This window comes from Cetorhinus maximus, chromosome 8 (assembly GCF_964194155.1).
Source record: "Cetorhinus maximus chromosome 8, sCetMax3.hap1.1, whole genome shotgun sequence".
Lineage (NCBI taxonomy): Eukaryota > Metazoa > Chordata > Chondrichthyes > Lamniformes > Cetorhinidae > Cetorhinus > Cetorhinus maximus.
This window is the reverse complement of record NC_135886.1, coordinates 3,325,473-3,352,622: the sequence shown is the minus strand read 5'-3', so window position 1 is coordinate 3,352,622 and position 27,150 is coordinate 3,325,473. Positions and strand designations below refer to the sequence as shown.

The window sequence follows — 27,150 nt, the reverse complement described above, 5'->3', positions numbered from 1 at the left end:
GAAATTCACTTTAAATTGAGCCCTATCATTCTTGATCCTTTAACGAGTGGGAACAGCTTCTGTCCATCGTTTCTGTCCAGCCCCGTCATGATTTCGAATATCTCTATCAAATCTCTGCTTAGGTTTCTTCTCTCCAAGGAGAACAGCCCCAACCTCTCCAATCTATCTCTGTACCTGAAGTTTCCATCCCTGGAAACATTCGTGTAAACGCTTCTGCGCTCTCTCCAATGTGTTCACATCCTTCCTATAATGTGGCGCCCAGAAGTATACACAACGCTCTTGTACACTATGCCATAAGATCCAGCATCTTGAATCAATGGGATCTTATATTAGAATTACACTGAGACATAAATAGAACCAGAACGAGACTTCATCAGGCCACTTCCAAATTTCTGAAGATATTATTCAACAACCATTTCTCATGTGATCTACAAATTCCTACCTGTGTTTGGCAAACTTTGACATGAGTGGATCACCTCACAAGACAGTTCAAATGTGAAATGAATTCAGGCTCCTCCACACACACAAGTAAATGGAACAAGAAACAGGAAAACTGGGAGTATGTGTTGCATGTTGATATTTTATTGAACAATTTTAAGAACGGTTGTAATGAAAGAGAAAAGGAGAGAAAAGGCTGCCGTGTGATGTTAGGATCACATTTACTTCAAATCAGGTTTCACTGCAGAGGTCATCCACATTCAGCAGAAATGTGTATGTCTCTGGAGTGAATCACTGCACCAATAATATATCACGGCTGAATGTCAGAACCAAAAGATAACAGAGTGAAAGTGCTGCACAATCAGAGAGGGAATATAATTAGACTCTATCAACATTCTCATTTCCAATCCAGAATCAGTGTCCTTAGTCTGTTCCTATAAAAACACACAGTGACAAGCCATTTCTTTAATTGTCATTTCTATTTTCTTTGTTTTTCAGCTGTGATTTAGTGCAGAGTTCTGCTGAGCACGAACCACAGCCAATTGCCAATTGTATATATTTGTTTATTGTTATTCAAGAGATGATGACTTCCTCTATTACACTCTGCAGCCAGGTGACAACTGCTGCACTGGAGAGTCATGTGATGGCTTAAAATGCAGATCGAGGTGTGCTTTTAATGAGAATACAGATGAAGAAATTAGACAGCCTTAGCCAAACCCACACGATTGTTCCCAATGTCGAAAATGGAGTAATATTCCCCAATGAACACGTCTCCCAGAATCCAGAGGTTTCCACCAGTAACGCCAAATCCACTGATGCAGCTTCTTTGCTCGTCAAAAGTTTGCTGTAAGGAAAAGGAGAACAATTAACATTAAAAAAATATTCCTATTGCATCTTCTAAAATTTCAAAGTTTATTCTAGCACCCCATTGCTGTCCAATAACACACCTGCAACGTGTAACCTTGTGGGGGGAGAGGGAAATCCACTCCATTGATTGTGAAGACCACATCAGGCATGTTCTGCAGATTGTAACAATTTATGTTGTACTGTAAGAAAATAGAAACAGCATTCAGTCATTGTGTTAGTATAAAGATTTACAATAACTCATTAATAGTGCAATGCCATTCCTAATTAATCAATATTGAGCTAAAGATGAGGTGAAATTGGAATACACAAGCAGGATAACAGGAAATGGTTAAAGAGAAAGATTAGCGATTCCCAGGATAGATTTAATTTCCATATAGCAACATCACACCAAAACATTTCTAAATATCAGTGTTCATCTCAATGCCAAAACAATAATAAATAGAATAATGGATTGCACATTTTGTCTTCTGATACTGTGCACTATTTCTGCATGAAATTTTCCCCTTGAATAAGAAGGTTCCAAAATGTAAAGACACCTCACCTTAATTTTGCTACAAATATCGGTGCCTTTCAAATATTTATAGGGCAGTATGTCCATACTAGTGTGATTGTTGCCTCATATTTGTCAAATTTAATTTAACATCACTCTGTTCTCTCACTCCCGCCCACTCTACCCCTCCCTTCCCACATACCATCCCCACCCCCACCCACAAGAGGCTGAGGGAATTTCCACAGAGCAAATTATGGATGAGAATTTGCAAGATTTTTTACAAATGTAGCGTGTAGCATTTTGTCATAGTGTAAATGATCTGTTAGAGGCTGCATTGTGAATGATTCATTGATGCACACTCAGACACTCCACATCCACACCCAATGTTGGAACATGGGTTTACCTCTCCATAGGAAGTTGGAGTTGCTCCAATGCCCTGCTGGATAATGCCAATGGGTGTACTGGGGCCAACAAGAAGAGAAGTACCAGTATCAACAATGGCAGGACAACCTCCACTGCAGGCCACAACCTCACCATCGATTGTCACCCTGGACAGAGAAAAATGCGTCAAGAATTCGTCAAAGACTTAAAACTGCCTCAAGTATTAGACAAATTGAACAATTAATAGCAAGTTGAGTTTCCTAGCTCGCTGAGACATTCATTATATCTTAAATAAACGCTGATTCAACTGAGATCTTAAAATTAGTCTAAGTATTTTATTCCTTCTTTCCTTTTAGTTTGTTTGTTTCAATATAATTTGTTAAAACCATTATCTCAGACTTCAGTAGAGAAGCAGAAAATATCTATTCCTCTTGTCGATGGGTAATCACTTACCTGTCAATGAGGATTTGCCAGTAGGCATCACGAGTGACCGGAACCCAGTGAATTTGGCCTGTGTAGTGACTTGAATCAATTCCACCAAATAGGATTTCACTGCCGGACTGACCTTGCTGTCTGTAAAACAAATGAGAATTCAAGAAAAGCTCAGAGATTGATCCATTTCCAGTTTAGAGGTAGCACTTAGTAATGTGACTGCCTATTGGATATTAAATCTAAAATCAACAACTTTCTAAATCAGCTACTAAAAGTCATTGATTGCAATGTTGCCATAAATACTAAAAATAAATTCAAAATAATAAATTCAAATTGGGCAACTATACCTTTTAAATGAATGATGCGGAATATATTCTGGCTCTGTTTATTGGTTCTATTCTGAATTGGGTTGAAGCACCAGAGGACAAATTCAAGGTTTGGAACCAAATCACTTTGAAAGAAAGCACCTGCATTGATGTTGAGCCTTTGACATCCTGAGAATGGCCTTAAATTTTCCTCACCCAACTCATACTTTTGAAGTGTATTTAACATTGCAGTGTAGACAAAGGTGGTAGGCAGTTTGCACACAGCAGTGTCCCACAAATAATCTGAGCAAACTCAGTGAAAAGATACCACGGACATCAGTTTCCTGCCCAATTCCCATATCCATCAATTCCATGAGTGACCAAAAATCTGTCTATCTCAGCCTTAAGTATACTCAATGATGGAGCATCCGCAAACCTCTGGGGTAGAGAATGCCAAAGATTCACAATATCCTGATAGTGAAGAGGTTTCTCAACATGCCAGCCCCAGCCACCTATCCTGACTCTGTGCCCCTTTGTTCTAAATTCCACAGCCAGAAAATAACCTCTCAGTGTCCATCCTGTCAAGGCCCTACAGAACCTTGTGTGTTTCAATGAGGCTGTTGTATTTTATGCCTCGGAGATATGCAGAGATGATACACCATTTTCTACTTGCACAGGATAAGATTTATTTACCATGCTTTAAAAATGCCTGCTTCCACACTTGCAGCAGCCGGCCTCAGTTCAGTCTCTGCCTCTCTCTCTCTCTTGAACTGACCACAGCCAGGCTTAACTAATCATACACAGTGAGCAGTGAACACAGACACAGAATCAAATGTTGAGCAATTGAGCACTACTGGGCTCATCTCTAATTCTTCTAACCTCCAGAGAATATAAAGCTAATTTATTCCACATCTCTTCATTGGATAACCCTCTTACCCCAGGGACCAATCTAGTGAACCTTTGATTTACTGCCTCCAGTGCAACTATATCTTTCCTAGGATACAGGGACCATAACTGCCCATGGAACTTCAGGTGTGGAGTACAATGCCACACTAAAGTATTGACATTCACAATGTGCTCAAGTTTTACATTCAATTTGAGCCCATGGCATTGACACAAAGACAAGATCGTTAACAACTAAGGCAAGCTGATTGTTTGAGTGAAAGCTAAATAAGCAGTTCCTGTTTCATTCAGGGAAATAATATGTAGCAACAAGTGCATAAAAGATTTTCACCTTGTTAGGTACACAGAGAAGAGAGGCACATCCACCAGTCTCTGAGACATCATGTTACTAAATACAGTTGTCGCTCCTGATGCTGCAAGAGATGGAAAGCCCATGCCCAGAATTCCATCAAATTGAACATAGGAAAAGAAACCACCAGGTTCAGTTGTACTTAAACCAAATTCCTGACCATGGATAGCAATGTTTGAAATCTAGAAAAATAAAGTCAAGTGATTATTCATGAGAAATTGAGCAGAATGTTATCCTGTGAATTGTAACTTCTCCATAAATTGCACTTCGCAAATATATTTTCCCACACCCATGCAGCCAATCATGAGCCCCAATGGGTTAGATGACCAATTAAACTTTTTTTTAACAATCATTGCTAAATTTTGGAAAAGAATTTCGGAGAAGCCACATGGGCTTCTTTGAATCAGTAGTTTGGGCTTATTTACATCCACTTCAAAGGTTACCTATAACACTTTTGCACTCTCAATCTGGATTATCTGTACAAGTGGGTTTGAACATGCAACCTTCTGACTCAGAGTGCTACCACTGAGTTAAGGCAGGCGACTGACAGAGGTCATATCCCACATTCAACGCAAATAGACATAAGGGTGTGAGTTGAACTGAATGAAGGGACCATTTTCATCAAATATCTACTGTTCCAATGGAAAGAATTTCAGGCAAGTTTTATTACAAATCCTCAACTTGGACGTTGAGACACTCTCTGCTACATCATCATTACACTCCCACGTATCTGTTCGTCTTCCAACTGATCAAACTCATTATTTTTGATTCCAAGATCTTTGTGTCCTTATCTGGAACATATTATGTTAGACATCAATTATCACTGTTATGTAGTTGAATTTACTTGATGAAGGGGCTACAATCTACTTACTCTGACAGTGTCATATCCCAGTACTCCTGTCATGGCTCCTGTACCATACTGGATAGAAACACCCTGGTTGTTTGTACGATATGTTGATGACAATGTGGGGTTGAATCTTTTATGCACCACTGGAACAGAACATTCATTTCATGAAATTAATAAAAAAAACATTTCACCATTTAGTCTAATACATCAAGAAACTTTTATGCCAGAAAAGAATCAATTACTCACATTTTTAAAAGTTTCTATTTTTAACAAGCACCCACCCAATTTTCTTTAGCCTCTTAGGTGTATTACTGGTTCACTTTTCCTTGGAATGAGGTCCTGAGAAGGTGAGGAGGATCAGAAAGCGGTGTTCATGTGTGAGGTGGAGCTCTGAGTTGGACAAGTGTGTGCATGTGTGTGTCCATGTGCACACTTACAAAGGAAGACACTTCATGCCAGTCTAGGGGAGACCCTCTTGTTAGCCTAGCCATTGGATAAGCTTAAACCTAATCAAATTTAACATGACACCAGAATGGTCCCTGGGAGAGGGATTTTTTGCTACCTGGTCAGGTTGGAGAGTCTGGTGTCCTTCTCCTTGGAACAAAGGTGATTGAGGGAAAATTTGATAGAGTTGTAGAAGATAATAAATTTATGATGGGTTTAGATAAGGTAGAGGAAGAAAGGCTGTTCCCATTAGCTGATAATTTAAAGACCAAGGGCGCAGATTTAAGGATTCGGGCAAAAGATGCAAGCGGATGTCAGGAAGAACTTTTTTAAGCAGCGGGCGGTAGTGACCTGGATCTTGCTGCCTACAAGAATGGGTAGTAGAAATAATCAATGATTTCAAAAGGAAATTGGGTGAGAACTTGAGGAATATAAACCAGCAGGGCTATGGGGATAGAGCCATGGAATAGCACTGACTGGGTTGCTCTACAGTGAGCTGGCATGGACCCGATTGGCTAGATTGTCCCCTCTGTGCAGTAATGACTTCATGACTCTATGGCTCAGCGTTATGGAGAATGTACCTTGGTTTTGTACTTTTGATTTGTTTAGTATTTTTATGACCTGAATTCTCATTACGCATTCGAAACATTGATCTAAATTCTTCCAGGTTTTCAGTTTGCTTTGTTGCCCCAAATTCTCCACTGTCCATTTCCTTTGCCAGTAACTATCTGATCCAGGAGTGTGAGCTGGAAATTATTTTAAACTGATGCTAAGATTTTAGTGTAACTTCAACCTAAGATTTATCCATATCCAGCAGGAGACAAAGAACCACAGCGAAAACCTCCAAAAAATCAAAGCTCAGTTAAATTTCTCTCCAAGCCCAGAGATAACCAAGCAAAATTCTAGGGTTTCATTCAATCTTACAAAACACACTGTTCAACTGTGACTATAGTAGAAAGATTACTCCCTTCCTAACCCAGCTACACAACTGACCTTAACATGAAGACAATTCACAAAGGGAAGTATGTTAACAGCAGGGTAATATTTACTTACTGCATGGATTTTCAGAACAGTAAACTGATGGGACCCAGAGATTGGATGAGCCAGTGTCAAAGATTACGGTGAAGCTCTGTGGTGGATTCCCAATGCTGATTGCTCCATAGTATGACAACTGTCAGCAAAAAGAAAAAGACCAAAATATATCACCTGGAAATATATCATTGTGTTATTAGGCTCAGGTTCCTCTACACCCATTAGAAAATGTAAATCTTCCCATCACTCCTTTATTCTAATCACATGATGCAGAAGTAGAAGAGTGTAGCTATTTAAATGCAAGAGATTTAATGAGTAGGAATAAGCAATGACTCTGTTTCTATGTATTATACTGAATAATATACTTCATGGCTAAGATGATGTTGCACCTTTCATTCATGTTCTCTTTTAATTTCAGGTCGCATCTCAACTCTGACTGATGCTAACAAGACTGATAGCATTGTTAAACACCCACCTAGCAACACAAGCCATGCTCATTAAAGGTACCCAGGAATATTAACCCAGTAACCATCAGCATTGGTTAGACAAGCAGCTGCCAGTTCACAGGTCTACAGAAATCACAAGTAATTTCTCACAATGAATCAGAAGTTTCAAATCCAGATCAATAGGATTCAATGTTGTGATCATTAGTTTTTCATAGAAACATAAAATGGTTACACTGTAGATGGAGGCCATTTGACCCATCATTTCCGACTAGCTCTCTGCATAGCAATTCAGCTAGGCCTATCCTCTCACATTATCCCCTTATGCCTGCAAATATTGTCGCTTCCCATAATTATCCAATTTTTTTTTCAAAGCTGCAATTGAATCTGCCTCCTCCACCCCTTTAGTCAGAATGATCCAGATTCTAACCATTGGCTGTGTAAAAAATGGTTTTTCCTTGTGTTACCATTGGTTCTTTTCTCAATCACCTTAAATCAGTAACCCCTCCTTCTTCACTACTCTCCTAATGATTTTGACAACCTCTATCAAACGTACTATTAATCTTCTCTTCAAGCACAACAGCCCCAGTTTTTTCAACCTATCCATGTAACTTAAGTTTCTCATTCCTGAAACCATCTGGTAAATCTTTTCTGTACCCTTTCTAATGCCTTTGTATCCTTCCTATAATGTGGTGTTCAGAATTGGAAATTTGACTCCAGTTGAGGTTGAATCAATATTTTGTAGAATGGTTCATCATAATTTCTTTGCTTTTATGATCAGTATGTCTCTATTTATGAAGTCCAGGATCCCGTATGCCTTTTTAACCAACCTGCCCTGTCACCTTCAACAACTTGTGCACACACACACCCAGATTTCTCTACACCTGCATCCCCTTCAGAATTGTACTCTTTATATTATGTTGCCTCTCCTTGTTCTTTATACCAAAATGTATCACTTCACACATCACTGCATTAAATTTTACCTGCTAGGTGTTCTCTTAATCCACCAAACTCTCTATGTCCTCTTGATATCTATCACTGCCAACCTCACAGCTTGCAATACTTCCAAGCTTTGTATCACCTGCAAATGTTGAAACTGTACCCTGTCTCACCCAAGTCTAGGTCATTAATCTAGATTAATAAAAGCAGTGGTGCTAATACAGACTCCTGGGAAACCGACCATATGCTTTCCTCCAGCCTGGAAAACAACCATTCACCAGGACCTGTCGCTCAGCCAACTTTATATCCATGCTTCTACTGTCCCTTTTATTCGATAGGCTTCAATTATGATGACAGGTTCAAATGCCTTTAGGAAGTCCACGCACACCACTTCAAACTCATTACCCTGAACAACCTGCACTGTTACCTCATCAAAAAATATAATCAAATTAGTTTAACGTGATTTATGTTTAACAAATCTATGCTAACTTTCCTTACTTAATCCACATATGTCCAAGTGACTTGCGGCACCCAACAACAGATAGAACAGATGAATCCCATCCATTGACAATTGCCGTGTAAATTATAGCAGGTTAAATATCTACAGCACAAGGTCTACTAGCACAGTTTATGTGCCACTGAATTATTGCCCTTAACCAGCCACTGGCTCTGAGAATAACATAGATTACAGGTGGAAGCTGCAATAAATGTAAGTTAAGATGTAGTTTTCTCTTTTGTTTGGTAAACTGAGAGATTACTTACATCCAAGTAGTTAATCATTGGTTCATTTGTATCCAGAGTTAAGGGTTGTTCAAACTTTGAGCAGGGATCATATGGATGATTCTTCAGGAAGTCTTCCAGCAACCCTTTCTCCTTAAGAACATCACGGGCAGATTTACCCTTATACAAGGGCACTCTGTAAAGAAATAAAATAAGTTGCAAATGTCATCACATTTTCTGTTCCTTGCTGACATATTATTCATTTCCTCTTTTGTCTTGTGGTAATTCCCTACCTGACCATACATTCAGAGAGCTGAATGCAAGCGAGGGTGATGAGCAGCCACTTCATCTTGCCAGTTGGGTTGGTTTCGAGACTCTACAGAATCTAGAGTTTGGGACCTGAGCAGCAACATTTATACTCTCTCTGACGAATCTATTCCATTGTCACGAGGCCTCAGATACGATCATTCAGTATGATAAGTAAGTATTAATGTACTCATGATTAGTTTATCTCAAATATAAGCTTTTTAGTTAAGGACAACCTTCAACCTAAGTGGTAAGTAATTAAGAGCATTTGGGTTATAACAAAACACTTGAAGTATTGTATAAATCAGGCTAAAAACAATTGTGTTAGAGCCACAAAATATCAATATCACAAGTGCACCAGAAGATAAGTTAACTGCTGGATACAACATTTAACCAGTTCATGTTTGAGGCAGCACATCCACCAACATTCACTCCCTCCACCACAAATGCACAGTAGCAGCTGTGTGTACCATCTGCAAGATGCACTGCAGGAACTCACCAAGGCTCCTTAGACAGCACCTTCTAAAAGCATTAAATCTACCATCATAAAGACAAGGGCAGCAGACACATGGGAGCACCACAAACTGGAAGTTCCCCTCCAAGCCACTCATCATACTGACTTGGAAATATATCGCTGTTCCTTCACTGTTGCTGGGTCAAAATGCTGGAACTCCATCCCTAATGGCACTGTGGGTGTACCTACACCATATAGACTGCAGCGGTACAAGAAGGCAGCTCACCACCACCTTCTCAAGGGTAATTAGGGATGGGCAAGAAATGATGGCCTAGCCAGCGGCGCCCACATCTCATGTTTGATTAAAACAAAGTTTGCCACTGTGGAGTTTGAAGCATCTCTGATGTTGAATTTCCTGGAGGGTACTAATTTATCATGCTTGCATTGAGGGGGCTCAATTGACAACATCAGCTGCAACAGTGATGCCCTGTTGATTTAGAAAAATCATCTGACTCCAACAAGATAAGTTTTGCATTTGAAATTTTGAAATGTACTCTTTAGGGGTAGAAATTTCACTTCAGATTTATGATGTGCTGCTTTAAAAGCCCCAATCTGGGACTTGAATATGTAATCTAGGCTTACACATTTTATGCCATCTTAAAATATGGATCTTCTCCGTGTTCAGGTGAACTTTATGAAGGAAGACCAGATGGATTCACCGAGTGTTCGATCCAATATTTATCCAACACCACCGAAAGAGATTAACTTTTTAAAAAATTTCTTCTTGGTGTATGTGTGTTACTGCAAGGCCAGCGTTTATTGCCCACCCATAATTGCCCTTGAGCAGGTGATGGTGAACCCCCTTATCAACTTTTCTGTAGTGGAATGATAGAACTGAGTGGCTTGCTAGGCCATTTCAGATGCTTGAAAAGCCTCAGATGGTTGTTGAGAGTCAACCATGTTGCTGTGCGTCTGGAGTCACATATAGTCCAGACCAAGTAAGGATGGCAGATTCCCACCCCTGAAGGGCATTAGTAATTCAGGTGGGTTTTACACAATAATCCAGTAGTTACATGATCATTTTTAATTAGACTAGCATTTTATTCCAGATTTATTAATTAATTGAATTTAAATTGAGCAACTTCCCTGGTCGGATTTGAACTCATGACTTGGATGTATTGCTAGGTCGCGCCACTGACCACCCCATCCTTGCATTTCCATCCCATTGTTGCAAGTCGGATTTTCCTGTGTACGACTGGCTGCTGCCTATATGTACAAAGCAATTAGGCCCATGCTTGAGTATTAACTTGTTCCTCCATGGCATTGCAATTGAATCCAGCATTTTCCAGCCCAAGAAATAGAAAAAACCAAGGTTCCTGCTCCTGTTTATTATCCACTGGACTCTGTGGATTGTTGTATCCCTGGACATTGCAAAAAGGCAAGATTACAAACTGCGATAACCATCATTGTGTCCAACAGCCCACTTGCATTCATTATAAATTCTCAAGTCGTGAAAGGTGATTGGGGTGAATTCAGCAATTGCCAATAGAAGAGAAACTCAACATTTGCTGATAATCTTTGGGAATTGAAGCCATACTGAAGAATTCTGGGCAATCATTTGTAAATAGATGATTTGATAAACCGTGTGTCTTTAAAAAATAACTTGTGGGTTGGGAATTGGAATTTTTTTAAAAATGTAGTGACTTGTTCCATTATATTATGAACTTTCAGTCATTGCTTTAAACTTTTAAACACATCTCCTGACCCCCCAAAGCCTGTCCACCATCTACAAGGCACAAGTCAGGAGTGTGATGGAATACTCTCCACTTGCCTGGAAGAGTGCAGCTCCCACAACACTGAAGAAGCTTGGCACCATCCAGGACAAAGCAGCCCGTTTGATTGGCACCACATCCACAAACATTCACTCCCTCCGCCACCAACGCACAGTAGCAGCAGTGTGTACCCTCTACAAGATGCACTGCAGCAACTCAGCAAGCTTCCTTAGACAGCGGCTTCCAAACCCCCAACTGCTACCATTGAGGAGGACAAGGGCAGCAGGTGCATGCGGATATCACCACCTGGAAGTTCCCCTTCAAGCCACTCACCATCCTAACTTGGAAATATATCGCCGTTCCTTCACTGTCGCTAGGTCAAAACCCTGGAACTCCCACTCTAACAGCACTGTGAGTGTACCTACACAACCCAAAGTACTAAAAACGCTGGCCGAGCATTTAGGACTCAGTCCAGACTTGGAACAGGTAGAAAATACAAAGCCTGTAACGGATCAGGTCACCTTAGCCAAAACTCAGCTAGAGGAGTGAAAACTAGAGTCAGATCTTCAGGCAAAAGAGAGAGAAACAGAATCCTGAGAGGAGAGGGAGGAGAAAGAATTCCAGCAAAAACAGAAAGAAAGGGAATTCCAAGGGGAGAGAGAGAGAGAGAGAGAGAGAGAGAGAATGTGTTCTTTCCAGCCAGAGAAACTTGAGAGGGGGTAACAGGCAGAGACCGATAGGGAACTGAGACAGATTGCAGCAGCTAGGGAGAACCTGCCCTTACCTAGAGGTAATTTAAATACCCTCAGCCCAGAGACAAATTTCGATTTCCTGAAATATTCCCGATTTGGCCCCAAGTTTGAAGAGGAGGATGTGTAAACTTTCTTCGCAGCCTTCGAGAAACTGGCAGCTCAATTAAAATGGCCAGCAGAGTTTGGACACTAACTGAAACAAAGTCAGCTAGTAGGAAAGGCCTGTGAGGCTTATTCCATGCTGCCGGCTGAGATTTCTGCCAGTTACGACTAGGCAAACGCTGCTATTCTCAGTACCCACGATCTTGTACCAGAGGCATATCACTAACTATTCCAGAACTCCCGTAAAAAGCCCCCACAGACATTTCTGGAATTCGAGAGAACTAAACACTTAGCATTTGACTGTTGGGTCTGAGCCCTAAAAATTGTCCGCGCCTACAAAGGCTTACGAGAAATACTGCTGGAGGAGTTTAAAATCTTCCTCCTATACAGCCTTATAACTCATATAGAGGAACAAAATGTTTCCAAGTCAGAGGTGCAGCTTTCATGGTTGATGACTATGATTTAACCCATAAACTTGTAAACCAAAACAAAGTTAGATCTAGTAGCTCTTACCAGCAAGGGAGAGATGGAAACGAGTTAGATGGAACAGAAGTAGACTCCAGAAGAAAGGAGAATAGGAAAGACCGTGCGGATCAATCTCCAACTTTTAAAAGAAAGAAGCTGGACTGTAAATCAGCAAGGCCCCACCTTCCAAGGTGCCAAGCCAGGACAGAGAAAAGAAAACTGTTGGTTTGTCAAGAAACTAGCAGAAGGAGCTGCGGTCAGGACCCTGTCTATATTCTTGAAAGTACCAAGCCCAGACTTAAATGGGATGTAGATAGGACAAGATACCTACAAAGGCTTCATACTTAAAGGAACAAGGACTCATTTTGTATCACAAGCTCCAAGAAAGGAAATACATTTTTAGAGGTACAGGGTATTTTCAAACACTGCTTGTAGTGAAGGCTGCTGAGTTGCTACCCAAAAGCAGGGCAAGTATCACAATGCTAGTAAAACAGCTTACTGGCACCTGTTTAAAGGTTCTCCTAGTAAATATTCACCTGCAAAGGAAGTGGGTCACCTAGGTAGTGACAGTTAGGGTTGTGCCATAATTATCTGTAAAGGGAGTGGACCTTGTTCAGCTGCAGAGAGTTGAATAAATTCTTAATGTCCTGATGGAGACAACATGAATTAGGGAAATAACAGGAAAGCCAGAGAACTTTCCAGAGACCAGCTGAGAGCCTACCGAGGTAGAAAGGGTCAAGATGGAACCCATCAAAGCTAAACAGGCCAAAAACAGGCCAGTAGAGTTTAAAGAGGCCAAGGAAGAGCCCATAGAATTTAAAAGAAAAAAAAAAGCCTGGTTAATAGGCACCTTCTTTCAGGATTTAAATAGGGAGAGAGAAACTTCCCAAGGTAGCAGACAGACAGTGAGGGAAACACCTCAGCCAGTCAAAGAGCCACAGGCCAGCCACCTGTGGGCAGTAGCATCCCAAAGGACATGGGGCATTTTGGTGACCAAACCATTCCCAAAGTAACAGAAAGGTTTTTTTTTATGTTCAGTCAAGGTATGATGGCAATTGCCCATCCCTTGGTTTAGAGGGCATTTTAAGAGTCAACCATATTGCCATGGGTCTGGAACCACATATAGGGAGAAGAAGGGACATTAGTGTCCCAGATGGGTCAGCAATGGTTTCATAGTCATTATTAGACCTTTAATTCCAGATTTTTTGTTGAATTTAAATTCCACCATCTACCATGATGGGATTTGAACCCAGGTTCTCAGAGCAGTACCATGGGCTGCTAGTCCACTGACAATACCACTACACCACCACCTCACCTGTCAGTACCATTTAAGATAAATCGTACTTATTAAAGCCAGAAGGGAAGTCTTAGCGCAACTAATGTGGAAGTGACCACAAAGCCATCACAGGATCAGATTCAATACTTAAGTCCACCTGAACCCAACAGTTTAATTTCCAGGGCCATTGATGATAAAATGCAGGGAGACGACCCGGACACCTCACGGGCATCGAAAAACAATACAACCCGCATCATTGTTGTAAGGGTTGTTAGGACGTCTCAAGAAGAAGTTCAGAGGCTTGTAAGGTTGCACATTAAGGGGGGAATTTTATGGCCCTGCCGCAGTGAGGGTGGGGCCATAAAATGCAGTGACTTTGGCGGGACTGGAAAATCCTGCTGGCGGAAGGGGCTGTAAAATTCCGCCCTAAGTGTTTATTGGTAATACATAATGATATACATATGTACAAAGTATAGCCCAGACTAGGAGCTAACTTCATGTTAACTTCTACTAAACTCTCTCCACACTCAGTCCACTACCTTGTGACTCTCTACATCATAATGTGGGTGGTACTGTCTCCCCAGTCCCATCCTAACTCCTGCTATGCCAAACACTCTTATACTACACTTTCCCCCAAGTCTTTACCCAACATATTTCCTATGCAATCTTTCTTTACATGCTACCCCTTCTCCCCCTCCAACAAATCTCTGACTTTGTAAATTCAGATGGTTTGGAGGCTTGACAATTCTTTCAGCTCTTGTACTTGTCACGGTTGAAGGGGTCTTAGTTGCTCTGGGCAGACTTTGTTGGCTCAGGGTTTAAATTGCAGTATTCAATGTTTCAGGTGCTTGGATGTCTCTATCTGTTTCGCTTAACTGTATTGTAGGAGGTTCGCCTCGAGGGATGAGAAGTCTCCTCCTGCTCTGCCTGATCGTACTTTCTGGGGTATATATCAGGTAAGACTGTGGTTGATCTTCATCCCTCCAGGCAATAACTCCTGTTCTATCGAGGTGGCTGACCCAAACCTTGTCAACTTTGTGTAACTGGGGCAGGTTCCTAGTGCAGTACCTCCCATTGTAAGCAGAAGCTTGTCTCTGTCTGTAAGACTGTTCTCGATCCTGACAGTCCTTGACTGCCAACTCAGGGATTAATTTCTTCGGCAGCATGGGACATTGAGTGTGAAGTTTTCTGCCTATCAGGATGGGTCAAACCACTATGCAGCGGGGGGATCTGTATGTTATAAGCGCTGTTGGGAAGTCCTCATTTTTCCTCAAAAGGGTTTTAAGTGTAGAGATGCCCCTTTCCGCCTCACTGTTAGATTGTGGGTACCTCGGGGAGCTGGTAAGGTGTTGAAATCATAACTGATAGCAAATTGACACCACCTGGTCCGGGATGCTATGGCACGCAAAGATTTCTTTCAACAACCTATTGACCAACTCTGTGACCATTGTGTGTAACCACCTGACTTTGATTCACCGAGAGAAGTAGCCTGCCAAAAAAAGTAGGCAGCCAGGATGAGAAAACAATTTCCATCATACATAAATAAATCCATTCCCAAACATTCCCACAGTCTGATAGGGAACTGTGTGGGGAGAAGGGCCTCCCTCTGGACTGGTTTGCACAGTGCACACAGCTGACAGTTTGAGATCGTCGCTTTGATTGCCCTTGATGTTCCCGACCACCACACGGCAGACTTGGCCTGTGCTTTGCACTATGTGATGCCCAAGAGTCTAGGATGGATTTGTTGCAGGATCTCCAGCCAAAAAGGGACTGGAATGACCAACCACTCATTATACGCTAGCAGATCGTCCATCAGGGTGAAGTGTTTTTGCTGTTCGAGACAAAATTTCAAGACATTGCCACCTGGACGCTGTTGTGGCCACCCTAGTAAACAGTATCGGTGGATGCGGACGCACTCCACCTCACAGCTTCTCCTGGCGTACCTGTTGAAGTTTTCCGGAGCTCGCCGACAGCTGCTTTGACACCAATTGGGGATATGACTCATGCTTGTTGATCAGGTTGACATCTTGTGTGGCAGGAAGGTTGAATGCGGCCCTGGTTAGTGTGTCTGCAATCATTGCCCCTGAACATACATAGCATTGTATGCAAAGTGCATGAGACACAAGCGGAATCCCTGAATTCTGTGGGGGCATCTTCACAAGTTCCCTCTCGTCTAATGTGAGACCAGTGGTTTATGATGTGTCTTGATGGAGACTTTCAGCCGACAATGTAGCCAGAGAACTTCCCACAAGCTCACGTGACTGTGGAAGCCCCCTTTTCAATACCGGCATAATGCTTCTCTCTGTCTGACAGACCCCTACATGCGTAATACACTGGTCAGCAGCATCCACCCAGTTGCTCTTGGAACAAAACTGCCCCTAGGCCTGTCAACAAGGCATCTGCTGCTATCCTAGCGGGCAGGGATGGGTTGTACTGAGCCAGGATATCTGGTGAGAGCAGTATGTCTTTGATCTGACAGAATGCTTGCTCCTGGTGCGCATCCCAATACCATTTCTGGCCCTTTTTGAGAAGGTGCCACAGGGGCTCTTTGACCTGCACCAGATTGTCCGAGTGTGTATGAAGAAGTAAATGTGTACATTGAGGTGGAAGTGTGTCATCTTCCAGTATATTATGAGCTTTCAGTCACTACTTTAAAATTTTGGATACAAACAAACTTAAAACCTCTACCAACCATATGACCATTTGCATTTTGAGCTCCAGACAGTCCTGCGTCTCTAGCAAATGCCTAATTAAATATGGACATTTACAGCAGCTCTGAGATGTGTCCTTCTATTGTGGACTTTAGACGTGAGACTTGCTTAGTAGACAGACTGCAGCCATACTCTGGTATCTGCTCAACACTTGATTACTAGTAGTACATCTAAACAGGTTACAGAGTAGGCACGTCAGTCCTAGGCATGGTTCCAACCTCGCTTTCAAGGGTTTAACACAAGACTGACTGATGTCAGTGGTACATCGCCATCTGTGTCATACATCAGCATATCCCATCTGTTAATCCTTTATACTACACCTCCCCCAAGTATACTATCCTACAACAACAACATGAAGCTATATCTTTAGCTATTTACACTGCATTTCTGTAACTCCCTTTTTACAACTAAAGATTCAATCCACGCCTAACTCCTACTATTCCCCTCCCCAAGTCACAGTCCTGGGGATTCAATCTCCCACAGAATTCTCGGCCCTTAAGGAAGACATCTTGGAGACATAAAGGTTTTTTTCTGCATCTGGTAGGACATCATCATCTGCAGAATAGGACAGCAATTTATCAGCATTGCTGTCAGTATAGTTGGGAAACTGAATGCAGGTTTCGGAATGACTTAACTGTAAGGACAACAAATACTTTTCAACAAAAGATGGATCCAAGAGAGAAGACTGAAGAGCATCAACCTTTGGACCCGTTGGGACCAGAAGAGAAGAACTCAGGACACTCTGAGGAACTTGTTACTCCCTCGAAGCAGATAGTGAATGAGCTTAAGAAGAGGAATGATCTTCAGTTGCAGGGAAGACTGTCACAGCTGGATCATCCATCACTGTGTAGAAGACTGAAAAGTCATTGAAGACCTGAGATTTCAATGAACTTAGATGACAAAGGAAAAAGCAACTGAATTCCCGTAAGACTGTCAGAAAAAGAAGAAGAAATGATTCCCAATAATATTTTGGGAGGACTGTTCATTTCCTGTAGGCAGTGGCAAGCCTCATAGGCACACTTCTCTGTGTGAGGCTCCTCCACTATGGGCAATGGGAATAAATGCTGAGGATATGGAGGTGAGACGACCCCAGTCTTCTGTAATGAGACACGTTTCCTGTAGACAATCAATTCAAGACAAGATTGCTGTGTAGGATTCTGCAGCTTCTGTGCCAGAGATTCTGCCATAGCTTCTGTGCTGACATCCAGCTCTGGAGGGAAGGAGACTTTCAACTGGGGCTGAAGTATAGATGCCAATTGATTTTCACCCCTGGAAGGTACCAGCTCTTTCACAGTGTGATCCTCCATGGACTCTGACAAGGACTCAGGCAAAGCATTCTCTTTGGAAGACTCTTCATGAACAACAGGGGAGAGGCAGGGCAATACAATGGTAGGTTCAGTGGAACCAAGATTTGAATGCTGCTCAGCCACCGACAGCGGACTTCTCTAAAAAGGCAACAGGGACGTAATATGGTGCGTCCATCAACTGGAAAGATGACCTCAATCTCCAACAGATCACTCAGTGCAGCAAGGGATTCTTCCTCATCACTCTCTAGAAAGAACTAATTCATGTCCAGCAGGTCGTCAAGGTCACCATCTGGCGCTGTGCCTTCTGTGTCACCACGTCTGGCTTTACTTCATGAAGAACTGAGAGATTCCTAACTTCAATCTCTGTCCAGGGTCCAGTAGGTGGTGTCTCTGTTAAAGGACGGAACTTAATGCTGATTGTATAAATTTGCTCAGCTTCTGAAGGCTGAAGTCCCCACTGCTTCTAAATAAAGGGTTGAAGATTTTTGCATAAAGACAATGAGCTATTTAAATGATGAGCATCATCTGTTTGTCTAGGATTCCTAGAAGTATGCCAATATTGCCACTCAATAAGGATGTATGTTGATTGTGAAGAAGATAGAGAGAATCAATGATCTGTCACCCCTTGTAGCTAAGAGGAGCAATAATTCTGCCTCTGATTGGAAGGTCTTTGTTGCCTGAAACTTGTAACATGATGTCTGATGGATAAAGGGTCATTGATTGAAGCCAGTCGAGGTCATCGCTAATATGTTAACAGCAGCTCTAGTATCAATTTTAAAAGTAGTGTTGAAGACTTGAACTTATAATGTGACTGACCAATATTCTGGACTAAGACTATCAACTAAAATTAGGAATTCTGTAACCTCCTCTTTTTCTTGGCTTTCCATTTCTTAGATGGGATGTGCCTCATAAATACTTTTTTGTCGTTTACTTTGATTAAAATTGTTGGATTTTCAGGAATGATTGAAATGTCCAGTTTTGCCACACTGGGAGCATTCCACTGGGTTGCTGGGCAGTTCCGGCGTCTATGCTGGGTTTTTGTGCCATGATGCAAGCGTCTCAAAATAGCTGCTGGCATGGTGTTTCCCACTCTTTTGCCCGGTTTTTCCGGCTCTTGTACGGGTGGGGGCTACCTAGTCTACGGGGTCATATGAAGCTTTGGAGTCATGCCAAATTATCAGCCAATGAAATGCTCTAAGCTCAGCCTGCCTCATGTACTGGATCACTTGATCCAAGGTAAGATCACCTTTGGTCTGCAGAAGATCAGAGAGGTTTTTCGTCTCAGACACCCATAACTATGGATTAACCCTTCCCTTAGAGCCCCATATCCACAAGAACTAGCTAGGCGATATAGGTCGTTTAGAGATAATGCAATCGATTCTCCAGGTTGTTGCAACTGCTGATTAAAACGTGCATGTTCAATTCCTATATTTTGCTTCAGGCTAAAATAAGCGAGAAAGGCTTTAAGAATGGACTCAGAGTCCACAGTGGACTCCTGCACTCCCTGCTTTAGGAGAAGGTCATCTGCTACTGGACCTACCGCATAAAGAAAGGAACTGACTTGAAACTTTGGCTCCTTTTCGTGAAGGCCTGACGCTGCTCATTACTGGAGAAAATTTCATTTCCGTAACTCCCACTGCTGGGCTCATCCAAACTAGGCTGGGCCTCATCCAAACTAGGCTGGCCTCATCCAAACTAGGCTGGGCCTCATCCAAACTAGGCTGGCCTCATCCAAACTAGGCTGGGCCTCATCCAAACTAGGCTGGGCCTCATCCAAACTAGGTTGGCTGCGTCTCAAAGCCTCAAACAACAACACAGGATGTGTAATCAACACGCCGGCTTTCGTGGAAAAAGGCTTTGAGCTCATACAACTCACATGATAAGGGTTCCATTTTGTTGTATGTTTTTAATATAACAGCGGAAGATGTTCTGTTGAGACAAAGTTCGGTCAGAAAGCGACCCAACCAGCTGTAAGTCAACAAAGCAGCCAAGGTAATAAACGTGCTTGAAAGTGGAAGAAAGATTCCACCCAACCTGTTCCAGCTTCAAGTTCACCTGAGAACCAACTTCCTGGCAATTTGACTACAAAAGGCCTCACAGCTTACTGAGAACCCTCTGCTCTCCAAGCCCTTCACTGCAACATATAGCATCAACCTATCCAAGAAACTACAGACCTGCCACAAAAGAGACTGAGACAATCATACATTGTAATTGCATTATTTTATCTTCACCGGTATCTAATCTTTGTGTGGATGATAGCGTGTGTGAAGCAAGTGAGTGAGATATTGCGTCTTAAACATCCGGGGTGAGTGCGTGATAATAAACACCCTTCTTTATTTTAAAACTCACAAATCGCTTGCTGCTGTGAATTATTTAATTGGGATTATCACTCTGAGGGTAAGAAAATACAAGCCCCTTACATACAAACATATTGACCATGGGCAAATAAAAATACATTTTGTCCGTAAGAGTAGGTAAATGGAAACACTTGATTGAGAAACTGGTGAAAACTGATTTAATTGCAAATGGAACGCGTCTAAGTTAATTACAGTTAAAAGATAACCTATGTTTCAATAAGGTCAAAGTTGATAGTGATAAACTTTAAACAATGGATGACCCATCTTTGAGTTTTGGTCAGCCACGACGTTTATAGTTATTTCAATAAGGGATTTAAGTTATTCATGTTTACAAATTTGTTTTAGCTTCGTTTCATTTGAGATCTGCATTTTTTTACATTCATTTGTTCATGGGAAATGGTGGGGCATTTATTGCCCATCCCTAAAAGCGCTTTCTCAAGGGCAACTAGGGATGGGCAATAAATGCTGGCCTAGCCAATGATGCCCACAGTCCGTGAACAAATAAATAAAAAAATGTAGGTCACAGGTGAAAAGGAACTAAAACCAGTTTGTAAAAAAAGGGATTTCTTGTTGCACTCAGCAGACCTGGAGAAAGGGTGATCATACCAATTAGAGATCGAAATTATTCATGTGGGTCACAAAATCAAAGAGGTGTTTTGGAGGTGAAAGATAATTAGCTTACATTTCTGTTTGGGACATGGCAAAGCATGCCACATTGATATAGAGATGGGCTGTGGGGTTAGGGGGATTTCTTAGTTTAATTTATCTGTGCGTTTACTCACAGAGACAGTCAGTTAGCTTGGAAGCAGTCAGCTTGGAATAAGCAGAGAGAAAGCCAAGAGCTGTGAACCAGCTATGAGACTAGGAGCAGAGAAGACCATTAGGAATCAGACGGCTTCCTGATTTTGAAATCGCTAAGTACCTTGCAAACCCATGACCTCTACTACCTAGAAGGACAAGGGCGACAGACACACGGGAACACCACCACCTGCAGGTTCCCCTCCAAGCGACACACCATCCTGACTTGGGACTATATCACTGTTCTTTCACTGTCGCTGGGTCACAATCCTGCTCCCTAACAGCACTGTAGGTGCACCTACACCACATGAGCTGCAGCAGTTCAAAAAGGCAGCTCACCACCATCTTCTCAAGGGCAATTAGGGATGGGCAATAAATGCTAGCCTAGCCAGCGCCATGTCCTGTGACAGAATAAAAAAGGAATGTGAATGAAGCCTACGCTGGAACTAAGGAGTCTACAGTTTTGAGGCCTTAAGGGAAAGTTGGAGGGTCACTTAGTCAAAAGCTAATGGAAGGATCCCCATAAATCTTGCACTTTGGAGAATACATGGAATACTGAGGAGAATTAAAGTGAATTCTGGAGAGCTGCGGCATATCTTTGGGTTGGTTCTAGGAAAAGAAGTGAATTAACCTTCGAGGTTCTTATGAAGTATAAGGAATTCTTGGGGGAATGTCAAGTAGAGCTGAGTTTATAGCACAAGCCTTTATAAACTAAGGTGTTAATTCAGTATTGTTGACTTTGTTTAATTTCTTTTTATATACAGTATAGTTCACTTTTGTTTAAAAACATGAAATTTGTAGCTCTTCCAGTTAATCACTGGGCGTTCAAATCTTTCTTTAAAGGTTAATGGTCCCTAACAGGATCATAACAATCCTCATCATGCTCAGCTGTGGCTAATGAATAGATGTGACACAGCCTTTTGTTCCAGTTTTCACGCTGATTCTTGTTATAGAAACCAACCACTTGGATTACGATCGGTCACCTTGTACCTGTTGCCAAGACATTCTAGAAGGTTTTAATTTTCCATTCAGGAGGAATAATTGCCTTTACACATAACTATCAACTGTCTCCCCTCTGCAATGTATAATAATTAACTTCTTATTTCTTGCTCCAATGCATATCTCTTATGTGCACTGATCCAACAAGGACAGAGACATAGTTCAGAGCAGCACATATTAGGAGAAGATGTTCTTACCAAAGTTGTTTCTTAAATGTGGGTAATTTATATGCCCTCCATGTTACCAATTTTCTTTTCCCCAAGTTACATTATTATACTTTCTGTGAGGTGGTAATGCAAAATGTAGTGAGCCAACAGATGAATGCATCAGATTTAGTCTATTCCACCAGTGACACAATAACCTTTAATTCTTTAAGGTTGAGATAACTTTTTTAAGTCCTGCACGCAATCTCCTGTGCAATCATCATGTGGTGTGTTATCCTTGAAATGCCCTTGTTATGTCCATGCCAAGACTTTAGTAGTTACATGCACTTCATTATATTTCTGTACAATTCTACACACTGGCTGTGTTCAAAGATAGTGGACTTTTTTTTCTACAGAGATCTAACTGGATTAACATCAACACATGCGCACTAAAATCGCAAGTAGAAATTCTCAAACAGCTGTTCTCCATTTACTGCCAACTGTCGTTTTCAAGGAGTTGTTATTGAAGGCTGGAGTTCTTAGTGCAGTAACTTTTGCACACATGATACTTTCAAATGGTCACTGACTAGGGAAAAAAGGATCGCGTATTGTTTTTCGTTGATTAACTGAACATGGTGAAGAACCCACAAATGGAAATAAATGTGGGAATTTGCAAGAACTTTTCTTAAAAATGCATCATAATGCTTAAAATAGTTGTTTCAATTGATTTAACATGACCTAATAAACCTGGAGGTTCCCTGCTCAAGACCAATAAGGATATTTGAGAATCAAAGTTCACCAATTCCTCCAGCAGTTTATGATTGTGTAACATCTACCCAGTATGATCCTCAGCATTTATTTTCTGATGTAGTTCATGAGAATGGTTCCAGGGATGAGACACTTCAGTTATGAGGAAAGATTAGAGAAGTTGGGACTGTTTTCCCATTGGAGAGGAGAAGGCTGAGAGGAGACTTGATAGAAGTTTTCAAAATAATGAGGGGCCTGGACAGAGTAGTTGGGAGAAACTGTTCCTGCTCATAAACAGATCGAGAACCAGAGAGCACAGTTTTAAAGTGTTTTGCATAAGGAGCAAATGCGAGGTGAAGAAAAAGTTTTTCACACAGTGAGTAGTTAGGGTTTGGAATGCACTGCCTGGAAGTGTGGTGGAGGCAGGTTCAACTGAGGCACTCAAGAGGGCATTGGATGATTATCTAAATAGAAACAATGTGCAGGGTTATGAGGAAAAGGCAGGGGATTGGCATTAAGTTAAAATGCTCAGAGAGTCATTGCAGACACAATGGGCCAAATAGCCTCCTTCTACTCTACACCGTAACAATTCTGTGATTCTGTTATTTTGTTTGGAAATACTGTGAGTGATCTTCCCTTTTAATTGGTTAGGTCATTTGGTTTAACAATTTGAGTATTGCACAAGAAAGAGACATGTCGAAGCTTTTCATCTTGCACTCATCAGGACAGTCGCAAGAATACCGATATAAAGGGAAAACAACAATTTATACTGTATGTGAAAAGAGTGCTAATTGGTTGGCAAGCGGACTGTGATTTGTAAAGGCGTTGCCATGGAGAAAGGTGATGGTGACTGGCAGTTAACTGCCAAACATTGTTTGAAATTTAAACCAGGCAGCTTGACACTGATTGGTCACGGAAGAATGAGTCAGCAAATGGCTGTCACTTATTTTGTTTAGCTGAAACAAGCGCAATGTGTGTACATGTTCTTTCTGTCTGCAAAGAACAGGGCCCTGTGTATTAATATATGTAGCTTCCAGTACACACACATGTGCCACACAGCAAGCCCAACTGACAATCTTAAATTGGTTATCAGTGTAAGCCCTAGCACACAATTACGATTTTTGTTAAGCAAATCACTATATTATTCAAATGGTATTCATTTCACATCACTAAGTTAAAGCTAAATTTTGCATTACAAAAGTTTTTGAGGGCAAAAAACCCTGGAAATACTTGCATTTCCAATTTGACATTGAGCTATGCTATTTTATTCATGGATTAAATTCTGGTTACATTTTCTGAAGAAATAGCTAATTTGTGTGACAGCAAAGAGATAACTCGCATTTATATGCATTTTAAAGCACATTTCACAATCACAGGTGCTTCACGAATCTGAAAAACTTTGAAACTGTAGTCACTGTTATAATGCAGGGACACACAGCAGCTTGTTTGCACACAGCAAGGTCTGATATACAGCAATGAGATAAGTGACCAAAAAGCTGTTCTGGGGGTGTTTGTTGGCGGAAGATATTTGGCTAGCATGCCAGGAGAGTTCCCCTGCTCTTCAGCTAGTACCATGAGATCTTTCTCTCAAAGCCAGAGAGGAGTGTTAGAACTCAGATAGCCAGAAGGTGATGAAAAGAACTGGAGCCCAGTCTTCATACAATTACAAACTTATATTTACAAAGGCACACATTACATTTCGTGCACCAGCAACCAATACCCACACTTCCAGTCTGTTGCTTTATAGATATATAGACATATATGAGGACAGGTGAATCCCCATTTAATGCCCACCTGATAAATACAATTAACCCCCAATCAATATACAATTAGCAAAAGATGTCTCCACTGAGCATCTCAACCTAAAGTTAGCACCTGCAACAGTGCAGGACTCTCTCAGTCCTGCACTGGAGCAACAGCCTGGATTATTTGTACAAATCGCTGGACTGGGGCTTGGACATACAATTTTATGATCCTGATGCAGGAGTGCTGTTGGCAAACCAACCTTGGCACGTGAGTTGTTGGATATCTCACTGCTGCCTGTTTCTACAGCAATAGGTAGAAGCGGTGGCATAATGGTATTGTCACTAGACTAGTACTCCAGAGGCCCAGGGTAATTTTCTGGGGACCTGGGTTTGAGTCCCACAATGGCAGATGGTGAAATTTGAATCCAATACAAATCTGGAATTAAAAGTCTGTTGATGACCATGAATTGTTGTTGCAAAAAAAAAATCCACCTGTAACCTACATGTGACTCCAGACCCACAGTAATGTGGTTGACTCTTAAAAATGCCCTTTGCACAAGGGCAATTAGTGATGGGCAATAAATGCTGGCCTAGCCAATGACACCCACATCCCATGAACAAATTAAAAAAAAACTTCTTCAAGGTAGAGGATAAGGAAAGAAAGAATCACAAGTCCCTTCTGGGTGCTCCCTTCCTGCCTGGACCTTGCCATCATGACTTCCCCTCAACCAGGGCTGCCCCTCATGTCCTTGCTGAGAGACCCCAGACTTACCTGGTCCTGAGAGCTCCGGCACTTTGACTGGAGGGACTGCACACGGCTGCTGCTTCTAGTGCCATTACTGGGAATACAGAGTTGCCAGCCAATCAGATTGCTGGGTGAATGGGCAGAAGACTCACCTCCAGCCAATTAATGCTCCAATGGAGTGTTAAACAGCTGCAGGGCTGCTGTGATCCACAGGTTGCCCGTGGTCCTTTTTTGTTGGTGGGGTGGCCAAAAATCCCACCCATAGTAATGGTAAGAAGAAGGTTAAAGGATTTAACACTTTGAAAAGGACTTGAGAGGTTATATAGAGAATGGTTGTAGAAATTGATGAACCTGTAAGAATGGAGGAGGAATTGAGTACCGCAGGCAGAGAGTGCTGGGGAACCTCAACAGTCTGGCAGCATCTATGGAGAGAGAAACAGAGCTAATGTTTTGAGTCCACACTTCCACACATTTTACTCCATCTGTCAGCATGTTGCCCACTCACTTAACCTGCCTATATCCTTTTGCAGCCTCTCCATGCCTTCCTCACAGCTTACCTTTGCACCTAGCTTTGTATCGTCAAAGTAGAGGCACCACTCAGCTCTCCATTGAACTTCCAATAATAATGGTCATAAAGTGTGAATGCCAAGGCAACTCTGACAGCCAACACCACACGCGTGGCGAGATCTTTCAGGCAAGTCTTCGCCTACATAACTGTGAGGTGATCTTATTGAAATACACAAGCCCCAGTAGGGGCTTTTCTATAAGAAAAAGTGAAGAAAAATAATTCATACATATTTCCCACATTTATTTTCACTTGTTTAGTTAATCAATGAAAAATGATTTGTGAAGCTTAACGTTTTCCTTTGGAACCAGCTCCATAACCTCCTCTTCTTCGGGGACAGCCTGTAGTCCCAGCAGTGGCCACCGCTTGTGCCTGGTGCTGCTGAGACTACAGACCCACCAGCCAATCTGATTGGCTGGCATCTCTCGAAGGTGGGACTTTTTTCCCAGTTGGGGATAGACCTTAGGCAACTAAAGTTGCTTCAAGTGCAAAATGGCTATGGGGCAGCTGGCTTTTTGGTAGGCAGACTCCCTACTGACCTTTTAGTGGTGGGGTTGGGGGGATGGGGGTTGGTCAGGGAATATTGTGCCCCACAACTACCAGAGTCTTGGTTTAGAGATAGCAAAAGCATTTCAATGATTATTGCACAAAAGATTCAATTCCGGGCTTAAAGAAGAAATCTCCACTTAAAGAATTAAATGTCTTTGTCCATGCCAGGTCTTTGTGGTGTCTAAATCTGATTGACTGGTTCACTCAGCTTTTGTCTCACTACATTTTGCATCACCATCTCACAGAATATCCAGAATCTAATTTGGGTGGGGGGGGGATCAAAATTGGGAACATGTAGGATATACAAATAACCCACATAAAAAAGAAACATTGATGAAACCTCGAGATAAGCATTAACTCTGTATGATGCTGTCTGACCTGCTCAGTATTTCCAGAATGTTCTGTTTCTATTGGATAAAACAACCATCTCTGGTAGAATAGACTCTGCTTCCAAGAGCTGATCTGAAGCATTTCTCTGCCCTTGTTGGACTAGATAAATGACCCTACATGCATTAGAGCAAGAAATAGTCAGTTAAATAATATACACTCCATAATGGAGCAACAGGTTATCAAGCAAAGAAACAGTTGATAGACATGAGTAAGGGCGATCATTCCTCCTAAGTGGAAGAAAAACTGCTAGCACATCTTGGACAACAGAATCATACAAGGTAATCAATTGCTCCCAGAGTGGTTGGTTTATGTGACAAAAATCGTAGGAAAACGGGGATTTAGACTTTGCTACATCTGTTGATTTGCCTTAGCAGGAC

The 27,150-nt window shown here is 41.8% G+C and overlaps 1 protein-coding gene across 1 annotated transcript; it reads right to left on the bottom strand.

Annotated features, from left to right (window-relative positions):
• Positions 1-891: 891 nt before the first annotated feature.
• LOC144683230 (pepsin A-4-like) lies at positions 892-8,939 on the bottom strand. The gene is made up of 9 exons (XM_078546187.1): positions 8,891-8,939; positions 8,633-8,796; positions 6,510-6,627; positions 5,037-5,155; positions 4,148-4,347; positions 2,630-2,749; positions 2,199-2,343; positions 1,363-1,484; positions 892-1,262 (listed from the first exon to the last, which is right to left on the bottom strand). Exons 1-9 carry the CDS (start codon positions 8,937-8,939, stop codon positions 1,136-1,138), a joined length of 1,164 nt encoding a protein of 387 aa, XP_078402313.1. The 3' UTR covers positions 892-1,135.
• Positions 8,940-27,150: the final 18,211 nt, after the last annotated feature.